Here is a 20,942-nt window from a genome sequence, read left to right as displayed (position 1 = left end):
TCCCATTCACGTACACGCGAGGGTCCCCCCTATTAAAAAACTATCGAACGAGAATTATCGACCACTCTCAAAGAAAAGAAAATCTTCTAACAAGCCTCCTGCAAAAAGTGGCGAAATTAATTCCGGCAAATTTTCTCGAGAAAATAAAAAATCCGGGAATTTTTTTAACAGTCCGAATCAGCCGGACGTCATCGCCGCGCCGAACAGCTGATTTCTCGACGTCCCCGGAAGTCGCGTTTCCTTGGACTCGGAGGGTTTTTTTTTTTTCGAAAAAATCCGAATTTCTGGAATTGGCAAGTTGGCAGTTCGGTCGCAACTTGACTACTGAGAGAGCCAAGAGCTGTCCGTTCGCGTTGGTCAGCATTGCCCCTCTTTCTCAGCTGACCAGAGCCTCTCTCTCCCCGAGTTCCCTCTCGCTCTGGCCACCCCCGCAACCCCTAAGGGGCCTTCGAAGGGTACATACATTATCCGCCCCCCCGTAACCCCCCGCCGCGTTTTCCGCCGAACCTCTGAATTATAGAGAGCCACTCTTGCGATATCATGCCAAAACGGGATGGCTTTTAATTTCGACTTGGAAACGCATAAAAAATTGACAGCCCTCCCCCGAAAACCCAGATTTCAAGGAAACCGCTAAAAAAATAATTTTAATGAGTCTGATCCATGGATAATAAATTAATGACAATAACTGTCACCCAGGAAAAATCATCGACTGATTTCAGGGGATGTTTCAACTTCTGACAGGTTATCTAGTACTGATATTCAGAGATTTGCATTTTTGACAGGGGTCCAATCTCTGAGAAATAATTCGGAAATTCTCGCCGGGATTTATTGCAGGCCTTAAACATTTATTCCTCCGGGTTAAAAAGTTAATGGTCTGAAATGTCGAAGGGAACTCGGCGAACTGGCGATTTCGAGAAAGTCCTGTTTACGGCCTTGAAGGTTTAGGTGAAAAAAAATAAATAAAATGAAATAAGATAAATATGTCGAAACCCCGGAAGGAGAGAGCGGTCGGCAGAACGAGAGGGTTGTTAAGTTGTAAAAGCTCCTCGGGGTGGGAAGAGGTTTGAAAAGCTGCACCTCGGAACTGCGTTTCCCTAGACCTCGCCTAGGTATTCCCTTTTCCCCTATTTCTTTTTTTTCGAGGCACTAAACTCTGATCTCGGAGGCTCCTTTGAGAGAAGCGAGAGAAAAGGAAAAAAAAAAAGAGGAGAAACCATTGCGATGGTTTATGGCCCAAAATTTCGGCACAGGAAAGCCTGAGAATTTCGAGAAGATTCAAATACGAATTCTCACCCCTTTTGTTGTTTTTATTCCTCTCTTGGGCCGCCTAAAATCTGCGCAACGAGTTGGTCGCAAAAAAAGGTCTAAACAATTTCAAAGAAAAAAAAAAGGGAAAACCAATCAGTGGGTTTGTAGGTCATCGAAATGAACACTATTCACTCCACGAGAATTTATTCAAAATAAAAATCCCCCTTTTTGTGCGGACTTTTAATTATTGCTCTTTTTTTAAGGATGACGTTTTCCTTTTTTTTTTGCGAAAATCGAGAGAGACTCTCCCGAAATTCTCGACAATGCTGTTAATTGGAACAATTAGGGCTATTAACGAGTCGACTCGGTATCGGTATAATGACCGATCCGTGGACTAATTAATTAATTGAATCGATCAATTGGGCTAATTGCAGGCCCATAAAAGAGCAGGGCTATTCTTTCTCATCGAGTTTCGTTACTTCCCCTCGCATATAAGAGGTCTCGCCCCGTTACAGCAATTATTAATTAGCCGGGAATTATCGCCGATGCGGCCTCGCATTAAGCCCGATCCGCAGCATCGCAATTGAAGATTCCCGCAATTCGAAGCGTCAATTTATCCTTAATTACCCGACAGCTGCTCGATCCGAGGAGACTTTCGACTTTCGTAGCATTCCCCCCGACCGGCGTTTAAAATAAAAAATAATTATCGGCAGGGCCGCTAAATAAATAACAACCAATCCGCCGGAGAAGCACTCGAGATGATTCAATTATTTACTGGGCTCGGCCGACCTGATTCCATTTATGACGTTAATTAATCACAGGGCGTGATACGACGGAAGTATGAATGAATAAATATTAATAGCCGGGCAAGAAACAGAAAATTAATATTTCGAGGCTACGGTATTTTTTGGGAATATTTTTTTTAATGGAAATCATTGAAATTACCAGGACAGAAGATAAAGAGCGAACATTTGGAAAATCGGGGTTGGTGTTATCAAAAGAGTCGGAAAGATTTTTTTTAATCGCGTATAATTCTTATATTCACGATTTATCAGAATTAGTGATACATCTTACTGGAAATATTTTCCAAATAAATAAAATCCGAGAGAGGGGTTTACTCTTGGAGTATGTTCTACAGGGCGATTCAAGCAACTCTTGGCAAGCGTTACCGATGATAATAGACATTATTAATAGACATAGAATTAATAATACATCTTACTGGAAATATTTTCATAGGAGTGAGAAAAATAGAAAATTAAGGGAAGTAGGGCGCACGTTTCGTGGAATAAAATCTGAGAGAGGGGTTTACTCTTGGAATATGTTCTACAGGGCGATTCAGGCAACTCTTGGCAAGCGTTGCCGATGATAATAGACAAAGGCTCGTGCCACGAGGGCTGCTGGATGCGACGAAGGGATGCACCTATGGGTGCAGCGGGCCAGGGGTGCAGGGCACCCCCGAGGGGAGAATCGGAGAAAGCGAGAGGGCGAATTGTACAAACAAGGAAACAAGCACACCCGGCCCGACTCATTCTCGTAACAGGCTGGATTTTGCTACGTCGCGGCAATCCGGAAAAAGGATTTCGATTTTGCCGCGATTCCGGGGAAGAAGAAGAAAAAAAAAAAAGAAGAAAAAATTAAATCGACCTCCGGGGAGGCGCGCTCCCCCGGGGTTAATTCCAGTTAATAATATCTGCTCGAGAAGTCATTAATAACTTTTTGCCTCGAGTCGCTGGTACCCGGGCATGTAATTAGTAATTACGCGGACGATTATGCTCCTCCTGGGGCAGAGACAGCACTTAATTCCTAGCAGAGGGATCCGGACTCGTTTCTCGCATGCGTGAGGACAGTTCACGCGTGACTTTTTCGCTTTTTCAAGCCTCCACTTTAAACCCATACTGGAGGTCGAAGAAGTTAACTCCGAACTCCTATCGTGTTTTGGTAAAAATTGTATTTCTCAAATTTCTCGATTTTTTTTCCCAAAAATTAGTGCCGAGATTAACCGACGTTCCAAGAGGCGATGTAATGCAAACGTAATAAGAGGCTCGATTTATCCCCAGAAGTTGAATCTACATTTTCTACATTTGGTAAAAATTGTATTTCTCAAATTTCTCGATTTTTTTTCCCAACAATTAGTGCCGAGATTAACCGACGTTCCAAGAGGCGATGTAATGCAAACGTAATAAGAGGCTCCATATATCCCCAGAAGTTGAATCTACATTTTCTACATTTCTACATCAATCTACATTTTCGGTAGATGAAATTCCAGCCCGAAGGTTGCGCTTCGATTCCTGGAAGAGGGATGCTGGATCCGAGAATCTGGAGGCAGTTCCACACCCACGCCAGGCCAGGGTTCAGCCGGCAGCCCATTTTGCCCATTTTGCAGAGGGCCACCCTCGGACGCTGCGTTTGACCGAGGCATTGTCCACTCGGAATGGACCATTGTCGAATTGAATCATCGCGCCGTCCCGGGGTGGAATATTCAGGGATGGCCGGTCGGCGGCCATTATCGGCCCCGCCACTCGATGACCACTGTCCGGCTCGCGTCCAGTGCCACCAATGAATTATTGGCCTTAATTGTCCCGACTTATCGGGGTCCGGGACAAATTCTACCCCGGACCCCTCCCCCTATCCGACGTGGGACAGAAAATGAAAAGGATCCCCAGGGATTCCCTTATCACCCGAAAAAGTCATACGCGTCCTCGTGACCCTACCCCAGATTTTTCTTAAACTCCGCTTCGATCAAATCCCGATATTCAAGACCCTCCCAAAGATTCCTCCACCCTGGGAAAAGTGGGTTCTTAATTAAATTTGAATTTTGCAAAAAAATTTCGAATTTTCGGCCCCGCCACTCGATGGCTCGCGTCCAGTGCCACCAATGAATTATTGGCCTTAATTGTAACGACTTATCGGGGTCCGGGACAAATTCTACCCCGGACCCCTCCCCCCATCCGACGTGGGACAGAAAATGAAAAGGATCCCCAGGGATTCCCTTATCACCCGAAAAAGTCATACGCGTCCTCGTGACCCTACCCCAGATTTTTCTTAAACTCCGCATCGATCAAATCCCGATATTCAAGACCCTCCCAAAGATGCCCTGCAAGACCCTGATGCAAAGATCACAAAGCAAAAAGACCTGCAAAGATGCAAAGACCCTGGGAAAAGTGGTTTCTTAATTAAATTTGATTTTTCAAAAAAATTTTGAACCGCGGAGGGATCGGTCAAGGTGGAGCCACGTGGTCGAGAAGTGGAAGATTAGTTATTTCCAGGAATTTTTCCGGGATTTCGACGTTTCCTCTGGTTCTTTCATTTCTGAGGGGGGCTTTCCTAAAATTGGTCCACTCGGCACGAGGCAGATTTTTCCAGGGGTGGCTCTCGTTATTGTCCGCACAACAGAAGGCCATCCCAGGGGTCAAGGCGAGCTCTTTTCAGAGGTGTGTGCACCGGACTCGGTTATTGTTGTTGCATAATGACACCGCTTTTATACAGGGCCATAGGTCGAGGTAGGGTCGGAGGTCGCGATTTTGGGCATCGTTTTTCCACGCGTCATCACCTCCACTATTTCGCGCCCCGGAATTCCCATCCGAGCTTTATTCGCCCTCGGTTAGGTCAACGAGAAATATTAAAAAGGGTAAAAAGTGACCAATCGATGGAATTTGGTCAATGGCGAAACGGACCTAGAAAATATTCCCTTTATTCGCCTCGGTTTGGTAAACGAAAAATATCTAAAAAAAAGAGTCAAAAGTGACCGGTCAATCGGATTTGGTCACCGGTCAAACAGCCATAGAAAATGTAAGGAATGGTAAAAGAAGGCATCCGATTCCTGGATCTTTGGATCCCGATGAAAAGACAATGCAGGGAATTATCAAGGTGTTGACGGTCATTCGAAGGGGCCCATTTTCTCGGATTTATGGTGACCATCGAGAGTCCCTTGGGCCCTTCCGCGTAACACCTTCGAAACCTGTCGAACGAGATCCGAAAGTGGAGGTCAAAAATGCGCAAAAAGGCCGAAAAGAGGGCCCTATTAATCATCCGGTCGCCCCGGGTATCCGGGGCCCGACATAGGAAGTCGGGCCCGTTCGTTAATGCGACTGGCGTCACTTTAAGGGAGCAACCTCCACCGAGTCGGATACAAAGGGCCCTTTAATGAGTCCGGACCTCTACCTGGTCCGGCACGGTCCGAGCGATTTCGATCTCTCCTATGTACCGGTGCACCCGGTATAAGGGACCATCGGGCCCCGGAATCGGCCGGCGATATGCTAACGAGCTCGGGGCCCTAGGGCCCCCAGGGCCCCTCGGGAAACCCCTAAGACTCTCATCACCGGCCGGCCCACGTCCCCGATACGTGCCCCGACAGATCTTTCCGTCAATTTCCCTCCTATTCGAGGCTTTCCGCCCACGCGCCATTGTCGACCCTCGACAATGGGCCCGATTTTGCATAAGAAAAGAGAAATCCGCGAAATTCTACCTCCGAGATTCCTCAAAGCGGCGCGCCTCAAATGCGAATTTCCGTCGCGGGATCGAAACCCGGACCCTCGGGGAAAAATTTTTTTTTCTCAAAATTTCACATCTTTCCGTCTCCCAATTACATATCATTTACATATTAATATAAATTTTCGTCTATCTCGTGATTTTCATCCCTTCCCTCCCTCGATTCTCTGACCTCGATATCGGTTTTAAAGGGGGAATTGAAGTCGATTGGACGTTTCCAAAAATGATTAAAAATGTACAGGTACATACATACCAATTGGAGATAATGATAGCCTGGAATTACCGCGTCCCATATGTCTCCCCAGAAATTACAGGTGTGCGTGGATATGCACATCGCACGAGGCTGGTTTAAGTGGATTATTCCTATTCCCGAAAACGAGGAGAGTTCTTTTTTTATTTTTCTCCAGGTGGAGTTGGGCCAGTCCGGGACTACCGCATTCCATATGCGATGGGCCGTAGGGCCTGGGCCCTTCGTGGGGTCCGCGACCCAGGAAGTAGCCAGTAATTTCGTGGACGAGGCCGGGCCAAAATTAGCGGGCCAAAAGGGCCGAAAGATGATTTTCCGAAATAACCGGGACCACGGGGAGCCATTTCCCGGGCGCCAGCTGCTCGTCTTCCTATCTGATTTTTCACCTCCCCTCTCTGTCTAAAAACCACCCCCTTTTCCTCTCCCCTAAAAACCACCCTCACGCTAAATTTCGAATTTTCACCGATCGATCCTGAATTTTCTCATTTTTATTTCTAATCCCAGTCCCCATCGGGATTTAAGGAAAGGGGTAGAAAAGCGTTTATATTAAAAAATATGGGAAAATTGAAAATGGGAGGGGGGAGTTTGGTTCTTCCAAATTATCCCGACCTTTCGAAAATTCCTACAGGGTGAGAGCCGAAACATCTGGGGGAAAAGTCGACCGTTAACGGAGGAATGCGAGCGGGGGTGGAGGGGGTCGTTCAATCGGTTATTGATTGGAAATGTAAACGGGGGTGGGTTCGGGGGCGGCGGGGGGTCGCAGTGCGAGAAGGACCCGACAGATGGCCACTGGTCACTCGAATAAGGAAAGCCTGGAAAAACCCACCCTTGATCGAGCACAAAGCTGCGCACACATTAGCATCCCCTTCGGACAGTCGACATGCACCCCCAGAAATGCAGTTGTCCAATTGCGCCCGAAAATGTCAATGCATGTCGGGGGGAGGCAAAAATCGGAACAAATTACAGGAAATTCTAAATGACTCAGAAATTAAATTCAGGGCGGTATACGGTATTTTCAATGTAATGAACAACTGGACCGGTCTGGAAAAGTGCGTTAACCTCTGTAATAAATAATTCCCTCGGTTAACTCATGGGAAAAATAATGATCGAAAGTGTGAAAATTTAATTGCAGGTCGCGTTTAATTTCTGATAAGTAATTATAATTAATATGACAAGTGTGCGAGCCATCAAGGGGGCGGGGACGAGTACAAAAGTGAGGCTAATTGCATCTCAAAATGGACGGGCAAATTTCCCGGAGCAGGTGGAGGCTCGAGATTCCACTCTTCTCGAGCAGGATAATTAACCAACAGGGGTCATGGTACAGAGTTGGATAATCATCTCTGGACAACATTCCACGCACTGTACTACATAGGATATCACTGTAATACCACCGACATGAACGAAGGCAGCAGGGCGTTGCATCGCTGCAGCGGGTCGGTGCATCGCGATTAGACGTTCGCGAAAAAATCACATCATTTCCCTATTAAAGAGAAATAAAAAACAATTGCAATTGCGATAGCCTACCAAGATCGATTGAAATTTCTCGACACCCTCCGATGCACATCCGGAGTGCATCGGGGAATTCCCGGCTGCGCGTTTCCTTGAATTTATTAATTCCGCGTTAATTAAGAAATGACACTTTCCAGATGTAATGACATTGATTAAGACTCCTCGCGATAGTTGCATCGGATCATGCAGGACTTGAATGCATCGAAAAGTTCCCGGTGTACCCCCCTTTTTATTAATTTATTCCCCGATCTCTTTCGGCATAAATTAGGAAGGGACATTTTGCAGACATATTAACGTTAATTAGAATTTGTCGTGTCAGTTGCATCGATTGAGGTGCATCGGCTCGCTCGCGTGAAACGCACTGTAACGCGTGCTCTACGCTCGGCCGATAGGGCCGGCGTAATTATAATCACGAGGATCACGATAATCACGATAATCACGGCGGATCCGAAGGTCCTCTCGGGGCGGCACAGTGGAAATACGAGCCTCTCTTCCTCTCTATAAAATCCCCATTCCCGACTCCTTTCTCCTTATTTGCCTTCCTCCTACGTTCTGCCGGTTAATCACCGGCCGCCGGTACGCAACCGGTACGTAACCCGTGCGAATCATAATCACCGGGGATTACGATAATGAGCCGCGATTATCCCGGAGAATACCGGTAGAGCGCCGCCCGGACGAAATCATTCCGAGGATTGCCCTCTCTGGGTCTTTATCAGGATTCCTCCCGTTTGCTCCTAGACGAGCATCCTCTCCGGGAAAAAAGAATCCAACCGATGAGAAACAAAAAAGGTTATATAAAAATTCATGGATAAGAATAAACCAAAGTCGATGAACTGTTACATTCATTTAACAGGTCCTTTATTCCCTGATAAGAAATGAATACCAGTCAAAATAAAAGATTGATTACCCCAGAGCTTTATCCGGAAATTCTTGGACTAGTTTTAATTTCTTAATTTAACCCTCTGAACACGGAGCCATATTCGACATATGGGCGAGATTCGTTTGACCGTGCAGGCGATATTCGACCAAACGTCGGGCGCTTTTAGGCGCTCTTAGTAGCCAAAGGGTTAATGGTAAAAAAAGTCCTTTTTCTTTCAGCATCGTTTCATTCATTCGCGAGAGAGTTTCTTTATTACAGGAAGTGATATGTGAAAAGAGGGAAAGCGAATTCAACCGATAAGAAACAAAAATGATATATAAAAATTCATGGATAAGAATAAACCAAAGTCGATGAACTGTTACATTCATTTAACAGGTCCTTGATTCCCTGATAAGAAATGAATACCAGTCAAAATAAAAGATTGATTACCCCAGAGCTTTATCCGGAATTTCTTGGTCTAGTTTTAATTTCTTAATTTAACCCTCTGAACACGGAGCCATATTCGACATATGGGCGAGATTCGTTTGACCGTGCAGGCGATATTCGACCAAACGTCGGGCGCTTTTAGGCGCTCTTAGTAGCCAAAGGGTTAATGGTAAAAAAAGTCCTTTTTCTTTCAGCATCGTTTCATTCATTCGCTAGAGAGTTTCTTTATTACAGGAAGTGATACGTGAAAAGAGGGAAAGCGTCGATCAGAGGCGAAAGAAGATGCACCCCTCGAGGAGCCCCTCCTTTCCGGCTCCCTCGCATCCCTCGGGCAATCTTTTCAATTTAAAGTCAAGTATTATGGCTCAAATTGCATTATGGTTTCCTTCCCCGTGAAGAGGGGCCGGAGAGAGGGGGGGAGGCCGGCTCCTTGTAAGCAAGACTCAATCACGCCGCTTAACCTCCGACCCGGCTCTACACGCGCGCCAAGTGCACACACCGCACCACCGCCAAGTGCACAAGGGCACCCGCTATCAATCGTGCCAGCCCTGTCGAACTGACCTAACCTAACTTCGTCATTTTTACCCAAACCTGATGTACCCTTACATAACCTCAAATTGAATACCCACGTGCACATAATGCACGATTAAATAAAATTAATTTCAATGCTCTCGCATTTTTATTGAGCGATCAATTAACCTCAAATTAAATGCTCATACCGCATCGTCGAATAACCTCAATTCCTGATTCTCCCGAATTTTTTTTGTAGACACATCTCAAGAATCGGCATCGTTGCGAAAGGGTTGAAATGGAGGAAAAAGGGAAAGAAATCCTGTCAACGATCTCGGTCTTTCGATCCGGCGGTCCCTCAACCCTGACCTCTCCCCTGCTAATAACCGTCCCGAGGAGAGATGCACCGGGATGCAGAGGATGCGCCTCCCTCCGGTTTTCCGCTTCTCCACCTCGCGAGAGTGTAATAACGCGTTCCGAGGGCCCATAACGTATAACAGATACCTAGCGTGTGGTCTTTTTACCTCGCCTGCTCCTTTTCCGTATTACGTTTCGTAGCCGGCTTCTCTTCTCTCTCAGTCCCTCGGGGTCCGTATCGGCTCGTCCTTTTCTACCGGGTATACCGGGTCGCGTCCACCAACAGGTACGCGCTACCCGGCACGTATTAACGTCCAGCTCGGCGAGGTGGAAGGTACCTTGCTAACTCCGCTGGTTAAGACGCGATGTGCCCTCTGCGATGTGCGCGCCTCTCCTCCATATACCGCGGTGGGAGAGAGACGCACCGACGCGCGGCATGCGGGTGGGAGAGAGAGGAGGATACCTCTCGGCCGCGACCGACTCCTTGCCCGGTGCATATTACCGGGCTGTTAGAGGGCGGGGTCGGCTGATGAGTTAGCAACGTATTGACTTTATAATAATCACGTTAGCCGGTTCACCGAGACCCGGAGGTATTACGCGCTCCTTCGCGCGATACCATACACCGGGTGTGCGGGGTTTCTCCGATTTACATGCAGAACTCGCGCCATTTTCACGCTGCCCTCTTGCGGCGCCCCCGCGAACCTCGTCCAAATCGGAGCGGGCCAACGGTTTTATTCAAATATTGGAAACGTAGATTACCCAATGCACTAAAGATCAAAAGTTGTCCACATTTGATACTGAAGATTTTCAAAATATTTTCCTTGGACTTGAAGCAACATTGTTAGAGTAAAGCAACGTATTTGGGATTTGGATTTATGAGGGGCGAGTCGGGTGAAGTCACTTTTGTTATTTATTTTTCGTCGGGGAGGCGTCTCTTCCGATATGACAAATGTCGCCGATTAACGGCGTTTAGGGACGGGTTTATGCAAATTTCGGGCCCACCCGTTAGGGTGGGGCCGGATCGCGGTGCGGCAACGGTTGGCAGAATGCTGACCTCCAATCTCACCTCAATTTGCCTACACGCGGCCATTTGCAAGAACGAGTCCCGGAGAGATCGTCCTATCTAAAATTATGATCTCAAAAATGGTTTTCGCGCGAGCGGGCCCGCGCGCGCATGCGCGCGCTCACGCAACTCGTCCCCGCGACGTAATCGATTAATTACGGCGAATCGTTTATTATAAATTATACGGATAATTGGTACCCCCTTCCCGAAGGGGCCCACGGGGCCCATAGGGCCCAACCGGGCCCCGATTGGCAGCGAGATCGGCGAACCTCGCGAAATATCCATTTTGTCAAATGAATAAATTTTCTTCACATGAAATTTCTGGAGATTTTCAAATTTTCCCTAACTCCCGACATTGTGAAGGTACCTAGAGGTAATAATGACAGGTAACGCATGGCTGGTAAAAATGAATAAATTTTTTAATTTATCAGCTGTATGATTTTCATGAACCGTCATGTATTATACAAAAATAATATTTCATCGCGTTTACTCTGGAGTATTCCTACGGATATTAAGTCGTACAATATTCAAGATCTACGAGCATATCTCGGGGAAATATAGATTAGCCACGTGGAGGCGATTAGGTAAACTAGTGCGCACTGAGAATTCGATAAGGCGTTATCGATCCATCTCGGGATGATTTTTATTATTATTTATTGATCATTCATAACGCGATACCGGCAGGAAAGAAATCTCCCAAAATACGCTCCGACGAGCCTGCCCCGTAAGGTTCACATTCGCGAGACTTAGTCACGGGAAAACGAGCCTTAACGCGTCACGCTAGAAACTGTCAGTTTTGTACGTTTTAATTACTTTTGCGCCTGAAATTTCTTATGTTAAATCCCTTTGGGGAGGGATTCCTGGATTTAAGGCGAACTGGTTAATTAGCAACGCCATTTTCTCGCATGTCGGGGCCACTATACGTGACCGCTAACTGACGGCAATGTGCCGGCAAAATTGGCAGCTGCACCTGCCAGCGATAATGCTCGTGTAAGTGCACGACCGGGCCTCTTACATGATTTCGATATATAAAAGCATATTTTTATCGACGCTATCGCGCGGATCGAACAGATGGGCCGGTAATGTTAAAAAACCCTCCTCTGTAATATCTGCAGGATTAAATGAAATTAGCCCCGCCGAGTTGGCGGATATTTGGACATGCATTCGGTGCATCATGGTGCACGCATCCAAAATAATGGTGAATTCATTTTTAACGAAAAATGCAAATATACGATTTTTTATCGAACATATGAAATTAGCTCCGCCAAGTTGTCGGATATTTTCAGTGCATCGCGGTGCACGCATCCAAAATAATGGTGAATTCATTTTTAACGCAAGATGCAAATATACAATTTTTTATCGAACGATATTTGGACATGCATTCGGTGCATCGCGGTGCACGCATCCAAAATAATGGTGAATTCATTTTCAACGAAAGATGCAAATATACAATTTTTTATCGAACATATGAAATTAGCTCCGCCAAGTTGTCGGATATTTTCGGTGCATCGCGGTTCACGCATCCAAAATAATGGTGAATTCATTTTTAACGCAAGATGCAAATATACAATTTTTTATCGAACGATATTTGGACATGCATTCGGTGCATCGCGGTGCACGCATCCAAAATAATGGTGAATTCATTTTCAACGAAAGATGCAAATATACAATTTTTTATCGAACATATGAAATTAGCTCCGCCGAGTTGTCGGATATTTTCGGTGCATCGCGGTGCACGCATCCAAAATAATGGTGAATTAATTTTCAACGAAAAATGCAAATATGCAATTTTTTATTGAACATATTTTTCAGGATGATAAATCAATGAAAAAGTGGCCGGAGGGAATGCTTCCAAAAAATCTCGAGTCCCCATGAATCACGGCGAAATAGTGGACGGGAAATTAATATGACTCGGTTGTAGTGCAGGATGCGCTTTGGGATGCATGAGAGGGAGAAGGATGCAGGGGGAAAGGAGATAGCAAGGTTGGCAGCGACGCTATGTGCAGCTGAGTAAATCAGAATTCAATTTGAGCCAAGAGGAGAGATCGGATCGGGACTTACGAGAGGCTGTGGGTTTAAGTGCTGCGTGTTGCTGCCAAAATGCTGTTTATATGCCGCATGTCGCTGTCAAAATGCTGCATGTACGTTGCAAGATGCTGACATGTCACAAATTGCTGTCAAATATTCTGCTTATACTCCTGCCACATATTTCTGTCAAAATACAGTGACCGCCCAGAACATTCTGCCGAAAATGCTGCTCACATCCTTAACGTCCCCCTTATCCTGCATCCCAAATGCATCGCTACTAAAAAATTTAAATTGTAATTTATTGTTAATATAATTGGTAATTCCCATTTTTTTTTTAAACCGTCAGAATGTTTTCCTAAACGAATTTCAGTGGTTTCTTCGTTATTTTCTCCGGAAATCGCGTGACAATCCTCGGGTTGAACATTTCTTTAAAAAATGTCCTGTTCTATATTTCCCTCGTCCCTTCGTAAGTATTTATTTCTCTTAGCGCGAGAGAGCAGCCGGTCCAGCCGAACCCCTGATCGATTTAGCGCCAAATGTCGCCGTGTTTTACACAAGCCAATAATAGTTGAAATCTATGTAGGCAATATTTCATGTCACCCCTTCGGTCCACCCCTACCCATGAAAGGCACCCAAAATGCTCTCCTAACTCTCTCTCTTCCAGATTTCTAGGGGTCACTCGAGGGCTCTGCAAATCTCACCCAAAGCCGCCATCTTGTCGGCATAGGTAACGAAAAGATAACCAAAGTATTCACTAAAATGAAATAACAATAAAAGTCCGAAATCCACGCTGCGATGAATTTCCAACAATTTCCAGTCTTCCCCCAGGAGATAAGGCCTTTAATCCCGCGTGTCCTGGAAGGGATTCCGCGATTTGGTCCAGCAAGGACACGTGTCCTGGTCCCCGAATGTCCCTCGCAGTTCATATTTCAAGGAGTCGAAAGCCGGTCCTGTAAGCGAGGTATTGTTATCAGCAGAAGGACGAGGTCCTTTGGGGAGACCCTCGAGGGAGGACCTTCCCTAGAGTCTAGAGAGGACGTCCAGAGAAAGGATCAGAATTCCTCCTCCGGATTTTTCTTTAATTTTCCAAAAATACCGATTAAAGGTACGAAACCCGAGATAGTCATTTTCCTCCCCTAGGAATTTAAATACACCCTTATCGATATGAAAAATTCAGAAAAAATTGCCAACCCTTATCGAGGGAGTTGAAGCTCATTTCTGGGGAGATAAATACAAGGCACTTGTTTTTTCACTTTAAATTCGGATGCCACCATTACAGAGCACCCCGCTGCAATTGAATGCGAAGAAGGGGTCGATAAAGGGAAAACGGGGAAAAAATCTCCCTCTAACCGGTGAATTTCACGGGTGATTTGCACTCTCCGTCCGAGCCCTTATCGGCGGCCTTTGCCCGAGCTCTTTGCCGCATCCCTTATTGCGGGTTTGGTGTAAATAAAGATGGCCGCCTTTTCCATCATCTTGGCCCCGACACATACATATGTATCGACCGAGAAGCGTACAAGTACCGATTGGTACCGGTTGGACCTGGCCAAGTGCTCTCTATACATGCACTATGTATATCTATATACTATATACACCACATATATACCTGAAGGGGCTTTTTCTATGTGTGGAGAAGTTTTAAATTCCCCGAGTCAAAGCGATGTTTGACATGGAAATGTTGAACGATGCATTAAACATGTTGCGAAGTGCCCCCCCTACTTCGCTCTTTTGCGTCCACTTCGCGGATGAGAGGAAGAGGACCCGATCCATTGTCCGAGCAATGTTTATTTAAGCAAACGAGAACAGACGCCGTCCCATCCGTCGGTCCATCAGCTTCCGTCTTTTGCGAGGCCGGCCCAGCTTCCGGTGCCGATCGATAGCTCCTCGTCTCTTCCTGGACCGCCCGGGGCCTGCTCTATTTTTTTATCCTCTCGTATTTTATCGAAATTTATTACGCCCATTTCACGGAAGATTCTTCACGGTTAAACGTATCTATAAACATTTTTTTATCGATTATTTAACGATAATTAGTATTTTTTATGTCAGATTTAAGAGAGAGAGGGTACGCGACCGAAATTTATCAGAAATATTCTTTCTATTAATTCGTTAACGTAATTCATATTTTGCACGGCAGGTGTAAAGGAGAATTTTTTGTAACAATTATTGAAGTGCGCTTCTGAGGAGATTTTCTCACATTTTACAATTTATAAATATGAATTTCACTCTTGGGAATTTTAATGCCATTTATTGGCTGAAATTTCTGAAGCGCAGATTTTTCCACATTTTGAAAGAGATCGAACAAACCCCCCGAGAGGCAAAGGGGCGGATATTACGAGAGGGTTGAGGGTGCGCGACACCGAGGGGTAGGCAATCTTAGGGGCCATTTCCGCAAGAGGCGCGCCTCCATTGTCCGGCGAAATGACATCAGGCTTATTGCATTATTTAAAGAGCCCCACTAGGGGGTGGCGTCTTAAACCCACCCCCGAGTTGCCCGGGTTTTTCGCGCCGTCGAATTTCCACAGGAGGGATGATTTCGAGGGCGAGTGACCACCGAGGATGGTACATGAAACTACCCCTAAACCCGGGCGAAATTCCCACCTCGTCGAGATTGCCCTCCTTTTCTTATCCAGGTGGAAAACTCTTCAGCCCTTAAATAATTCTCGAAATCGAAAACGTTCTTTCCTATAAATTAGGGAAAATTCATGAGAACTCACCAGGTGAGATGCCGAGTTTCGCGTGGAGGGTGGACGAGCTCCTGTGATCGGGGGTCGTTACGGGGGCGGCGATAGGGGGTGACATATGGGGCTGGGCAGGGGCGCCTCCCCCCGTCGACGACGTCGTTGTCGTCGTCGTCGTCAAGCTCGCCGTCGTCGTCGCCGCGCATGGAGCTAAGGGTGAGTTTCTCCGGAAACTCCCTTCCGTCCTCCACGCGACTTCGCCGTCCCCCATCCATACTTTCCCTGAAATAGAAAAGAAAACAATGCAATCTCAATTTTCCTCCCGCAGAAAAATCCAAGAATAACGTACATCGCTCCTCCAAATTTTTTATTAATTCCTCATAATTTATATTAAATTATACAGGGGGTGTCAAGAGTCGCGCACGGATAAACTGCAATCTAGCTAGCTCTGGAGCAATATTGACGAGTAGGGGTGGCGTATATGAGTCCTGGAGGATAAGGGTATGTTCCTGGTCCAGGGCCTCGGAATTAACGACGCACCCCCTGCGGACACACGAGCTCATGTGAAAGTGCGTGGAAGCATGTAAACGTATCCACCCTCGGCATGCGTCACCCTGTATACATAAAAGCGCGTGCGAGGAAAATGGCTTCGCCGCCCTCGCTCTTATACGTAATTAGCAACCCCTCTGGTTTCCTCTCCTATGCATTTCCCGGCGCTTCCCTTTTTCCCGGTTTCCCTTAATTTCGGGAACAATGGCCGACCTGGATGTTGTTCCAGACTGCAGCCTCTAATTACGCCGGGGTCCATGGGAGCCTGTGCATGGGGTGGTTTATGGGCTTCCAGGGTCACGCACCCGGGACCACGAGGAGCTCCCCAGTTTCCTGGATATTCCCTGGAATTTCTTATTTATTCTCTCCACACCGGAGGGAAATGCCCTTCCATGGAAATTCCTCATTTTTAAATCACCTCTTCGTATCCAGATCGATTTATCCGTACTTGCTCAAGGGGTTGGATTTTCTCCCGGTAAACGTCGACGCCTTGGATTTTAATTCCCGGGACGATCCGATTTTTATATCGCGTTTAAGAATTATTTATGCATGAGGAGCAACATCGGGAAAAAAATGTGAAATTATAAGGAATATTTTCAATTTCTCTCCCAGCATCCTCTGGACCAACCGAGACGTAGATGGGCAATTTCACGTTCAAGAATGATCTTTGAGGGAACCGTGGGAAGATATTAGGTATTTTTTTTTAAAACAGCGAATGAAAAGAAATAGACAACCCCGTCCAATTTCCGTCCTCTCGTCCAGCATCCGCTGGACCAATGGGGTGGTCTTCGGCGAGGGGCAGTCAGGCCAGCGGCCATTCTCTGATGATATTGATTAGCCGACGCCCTTAGTTAGCGCCGGGTACGCTTTCTTTTATCCATCTTTCTTCCTCCCCTCTCCTTTCTGCCCCTCTTTCTCTCTCTCCACCCTCCCGAGGTGGATGGACTTAGTTACCACCCCGGTTTCCTCCGTTCCACTCGATTTTTCCCTCGCTGTCGCGCTCGCGTGCATTAGCGTCTCCGCCACCCCCTGTTAAGAGAAAGTCCTTTCTCCAGGGGAGAAAGGGCTGCCGTGGACCACCCCCGTCATCAATCCTCTAAATTATTCCCAGCCTCGACGATGAATCACGGGGTGCCAGGAGAATGTCACTCCACCTTTCATAAAAGTACCCTTTGGAATTAATTTTTTATTTTCCGTATTTTTCTTCTTTAGTATGCTTCTGAATTTATTATTAGGTATCAAGGGGTGAAATGGTTCCTCTTCTGATGTAACCTCATCGCATACAATTTTCGTAAAATTTTCCTGATCATTTTTATGAAGTGTAACATTCTTTTCAGGAGGAAGCGAGAAGGGGTGGTTTCCAGAGGTCGGGGGTGGGTTTCGATAAAATGCTTCCCGACATGGGCGAGGACCAGGAGACTTTTGATTCGGTTCCATTTGTAATATTAAAGCGCCTCTTGATTTTCCACCCCCTCGTGCCAAGGGTGTAGCCCGAGGCGCGGGGCAACCCCTAACACGGGCCAGCGGTTCTTTTAATCTCGCGGTGGTTGCATGTCCCAACCCCGTCGACCCCCCTGAATATCCCCACATAGACCCCCATGGCCGGGACAAACGAAACCACCCCTCCCATGGCACACCCCCGCGAGATTCGATTATCGCGGACCTCTTTATCTGCGCATTCCCTAAAAAATGAATTCCACACTGGAAGAAATAAACTTCAAGTTTCCTTTCCGTTTCATCCCTTAGAAAATAATTCCCTGTTCATTAAGAACCTTCCGAGAGGAATTTTAAAGGCTACGGTCAGTGGCCCACCCCCAGGGTGCCGCGAATCAACCCCCAAAGCTCGGTCCGGCGAAATTTTCCCCGGATGGATAGAAAAAGAAGAATGGACCCACCCCTGGACGGTGCTCGGAGAAACGAGGCTCGACTTGGAAGGGAAATCGAATTTGCACTCGGGGGTGGCACTCAGGGGTAGTCCATCCATTTGACGGGTTCCCTTGGACCCGGCCAGCCGGCCAATGGGGTAGCCACCCCTCTTTGCATTCCCCGCGCTCATTCGTCGGGCGGACCGGACTCCATTCACGGGTTTATCACTGTCCAGATAACGACGATTTACCTACGCCGCGAGTCCAGGGGTCCGCCTCCCCCCAGTAAGGGTGAGTTCACCCCCGAGTGGCCACCTTGCATTTGGGCTATTTCGCTTTAACGGCCCCCCAGGGACGGGGTGGCAACCCTTCTTAATACTCTGCATGGCAAGGTCGCCAAACCCACCCCTAACCCTTGAAACCTCCAGAATTGCAGAAACCACCCCCGTACAGTTTTTCTACAATTTTTCTACAATTAAGAAATTGGTTGATCAGAGGAGACGATTTAAATATACATGAATTTATTCACTCAATGAAAATTTTTCTTTGGGGTTAAAACATCCCCATATTTCACGCTTTCCATTCAATTTTTATCTAACTGCCTAAAATTCCTAGATCGATCAGAAGGGATGATTTTTATATATTAATTTACTCCGAAGTTCGCCCTTATCGAATTTACCCGAAGGGGTGTGAGTGGGTAGATAAGGGAGATGACGGGAATTATCTGAGTCCAAACCTCGGCGTCAGTCGCGATTGATCTCTATTTCTCTTCCACTCGAAGGAATTGAAAATTCCTCTTTGGAGTCAAGGGCTGGCGGAGATTGGGAGGTGGCGGGGGGTGAATAAAGCGCCCGATACAAGATTAATAGTAGAAGCCGACCGGTCAGCGGAGGGGTGGTTCGACGCCGGTGACGGTGATCCTTCTTTGAAGGTGGACCCAAGGGGTAGTGGCCAAATTGAATCCTGTTTAGGGCAGGACAGGCGACCAGCCAGGACGTATGGCCACCCCGAAGCTACCCCTCGATAAGTAAATCGCCGCACCTACCCCGAAAAAGATGTCCGCCCCTGGTTCACCCCCATTCACCCCTTCCTGATCTCGCTTTCCTAAAATGCTGTACATAAAAAGTGACTTTTATAATTCCCTACTTTAAACGTGACTTATCTCGTTATCGAGGGAGATAAATCCGGTGCAGCTGCATCGTTTGCCTGATCTGATACCCGAAACCCGGGTGATAAGGGAATCCGGGGTGAACGACCCTTAATCGGGCCGTAGTATTGACCTAGAATCCTCGAAACGGACGAAATATCTGAACAGGATTTTTTCCCCATTTAATTTCGCCAATTTTCCGGAATTTCCCGATGTTGACTCCGGTAGGGTTGGCGGAAGACTGAGAGCCCGCGGCACATGCGCGAGTCCACGCCTCGTTGATTGGCTAGCGAGGCTCCTTAAGTGCGCAGGCGCGTAGGTCAATCTGCATGCCGTTCCGCGAAGGCGCCGCCATTTTGGAGACTTTAAACCCGAGGAGGGTAGTTGCGCACCCTTTCGTTCTCACCCCTCCTGGGAACGACCTATGGGAGTGTGAATATTTCAGCGAATCAGCGCACCCCTAAGGGGATGAACGGCTCCGACGGAAAAAAAAAGCAGCTTACTTCAAGTACCTCGAGTACTTAATGCGGAGATCGCCGAATAAACATTGGTATTAAATAATAATCCGGGATTATTCAAAAAATTGCCCTGGGGGGTAGTAGGCAAACGGAGAGGGGTTTACACTATAAATTATCATTACTAACGTGTATATTATATTATTAATCAATTCCAATTACGTTATTTCCACCTGTAGCGGTTATTTCTTCTCTATGCTTCTTGAGGATAGAATCCGAACGCCATTTTGAAAATTTTAAATAGGCAAAAGGGCGCGCACCCTTTCGAAAGAAATTCACCCCATTTGCCTATGAACCTATGGGCATGGGCCCTTTTAATCCATGTGGACGAATCAAAGTTCTAGAGACCCAATGGGATCGTGGAGCGGAATTTCTCCCAGGAAAACAAAATGGCCGCCGGTCGATATCCATTACTGTAGGATAATTAATTCCTCCGCAATTGACTAATGAACGATGAGAAGTTACTTATCGTGGCGACACGGTAATTCTTTTCCCTTTATCAGTAGGAATGTTAAGTAACTTCTTTGAAGTCTTATCGGCCGCTCAGGACCCGTGGTCGATACTATCGAATTGGGTTATCACCGTGCATGCGTGATCGCATTGTTTAATGTCGCCTCACATGTGGCCGCTTATCAAATTATAAAAAATCCACCGCCGACTTATCAATTAATTGTCAATTGGTAGGATTAACGATCAATAGAAAAAGTTGTATTAAAAAAATCCTGGATAAAGAGAAAAGTTCAAAAATATCGAGGAAAAAATGTGGACCGAGTTCGTCCCGCCACACGTAACCGCACCTTAAGGGGGCCGGCACGCTAGGGGGGGCTAAAAGGGGTGAAAACCCGGGGTTGGGTTTCGAAATTTAAAATCACAATGGCAGACACACGTCGCCGGCATCTATCCATCCATTTCCTCCCCTCGGCCGCCCCCAAAAACCGCCCCTACCCTTCGGGAGCATCTGCGCCGCTGCGTCTCGCCCCCTCCCTTTCCACCCCTCCCGCGAGGGTGAAACACGCGACACGCACCTAGACACCCCTTACACACACATACACACCTGTACACACCCTAAAAACACTCTTCCACACCCTGAAACACCCTTTACACACGCTAAAACACTCTTATACACTCTAAAACACCCTTTACACACGCTAAAAAGGGGGAAAAAAATTACGCAAAAATAGGGAGCCGCGAATCCGGCCCTCTCACACACACGAGAGAGACGCCCGAGGGGTGGACCACCCTTGCTCAAACATTTTAAACTTTTACCCCCGACTGTATTCCACTGTATAAAGGGCCTACCGTTACGCAATTTTTTCCATTCCCTCCATTCCGTTTTCCGGGCCAGAAGGGCCCAAGTGCAGAGCCACCCTTCCCCAGGGGGTGCAGTTGGGGGTAAGGTCTTTTTTTAACGTCCGCAGCCTGCACCCCGATG

General features: G+C 46.9%; 1 protein-coding gene across 3 annotated transcripts in view; it reads right to left on the bottom strand.

The window, feature by feature from the left end:
• Window positions 1–20,942, bottom strand: part of LOC105694856 (POU domain, class 2, transcription factor 3) — a 99,189-nt gene that overhangs the window by 35,405 nt on the left and 42,842 nt on the right. For all 3 annotated transcript variants that reach the window (XM_012415938.2, XM_012415939.2, XM_012415940.1), the window contains exon 2: window positions 15,471–15,716. In XM_012415938.2, the coding sequence (XP_012271361.1) occupies window positions 15,471–15,716 (246 nt within the window). The remainder of the gene's footprint in view (window positions 1–15,470; window positions 15,717–20,942) is intronic.

Source organism: Orussus abietinus, unplaced genomic scaffold (genome assembly GCF_000612105.2).
Source record: "Orussus abietinus isolate OABI.00-Male unplaced genomic scaffold, Oabi_2.0 scaffold27, whole genome shotgun sequence".
In the NCBI taxonomy this organism is placed as follows: Eukaryota; Metazoa; Arthropoda; class Insecta; order Hymenoptera; family Orussidae; genus Orussus; species Orussus abietinus.
Note: the sequence above shows the minus strand (reverse complement) of the source record. Positions and strands in the feature narration are given on the sequence as shown.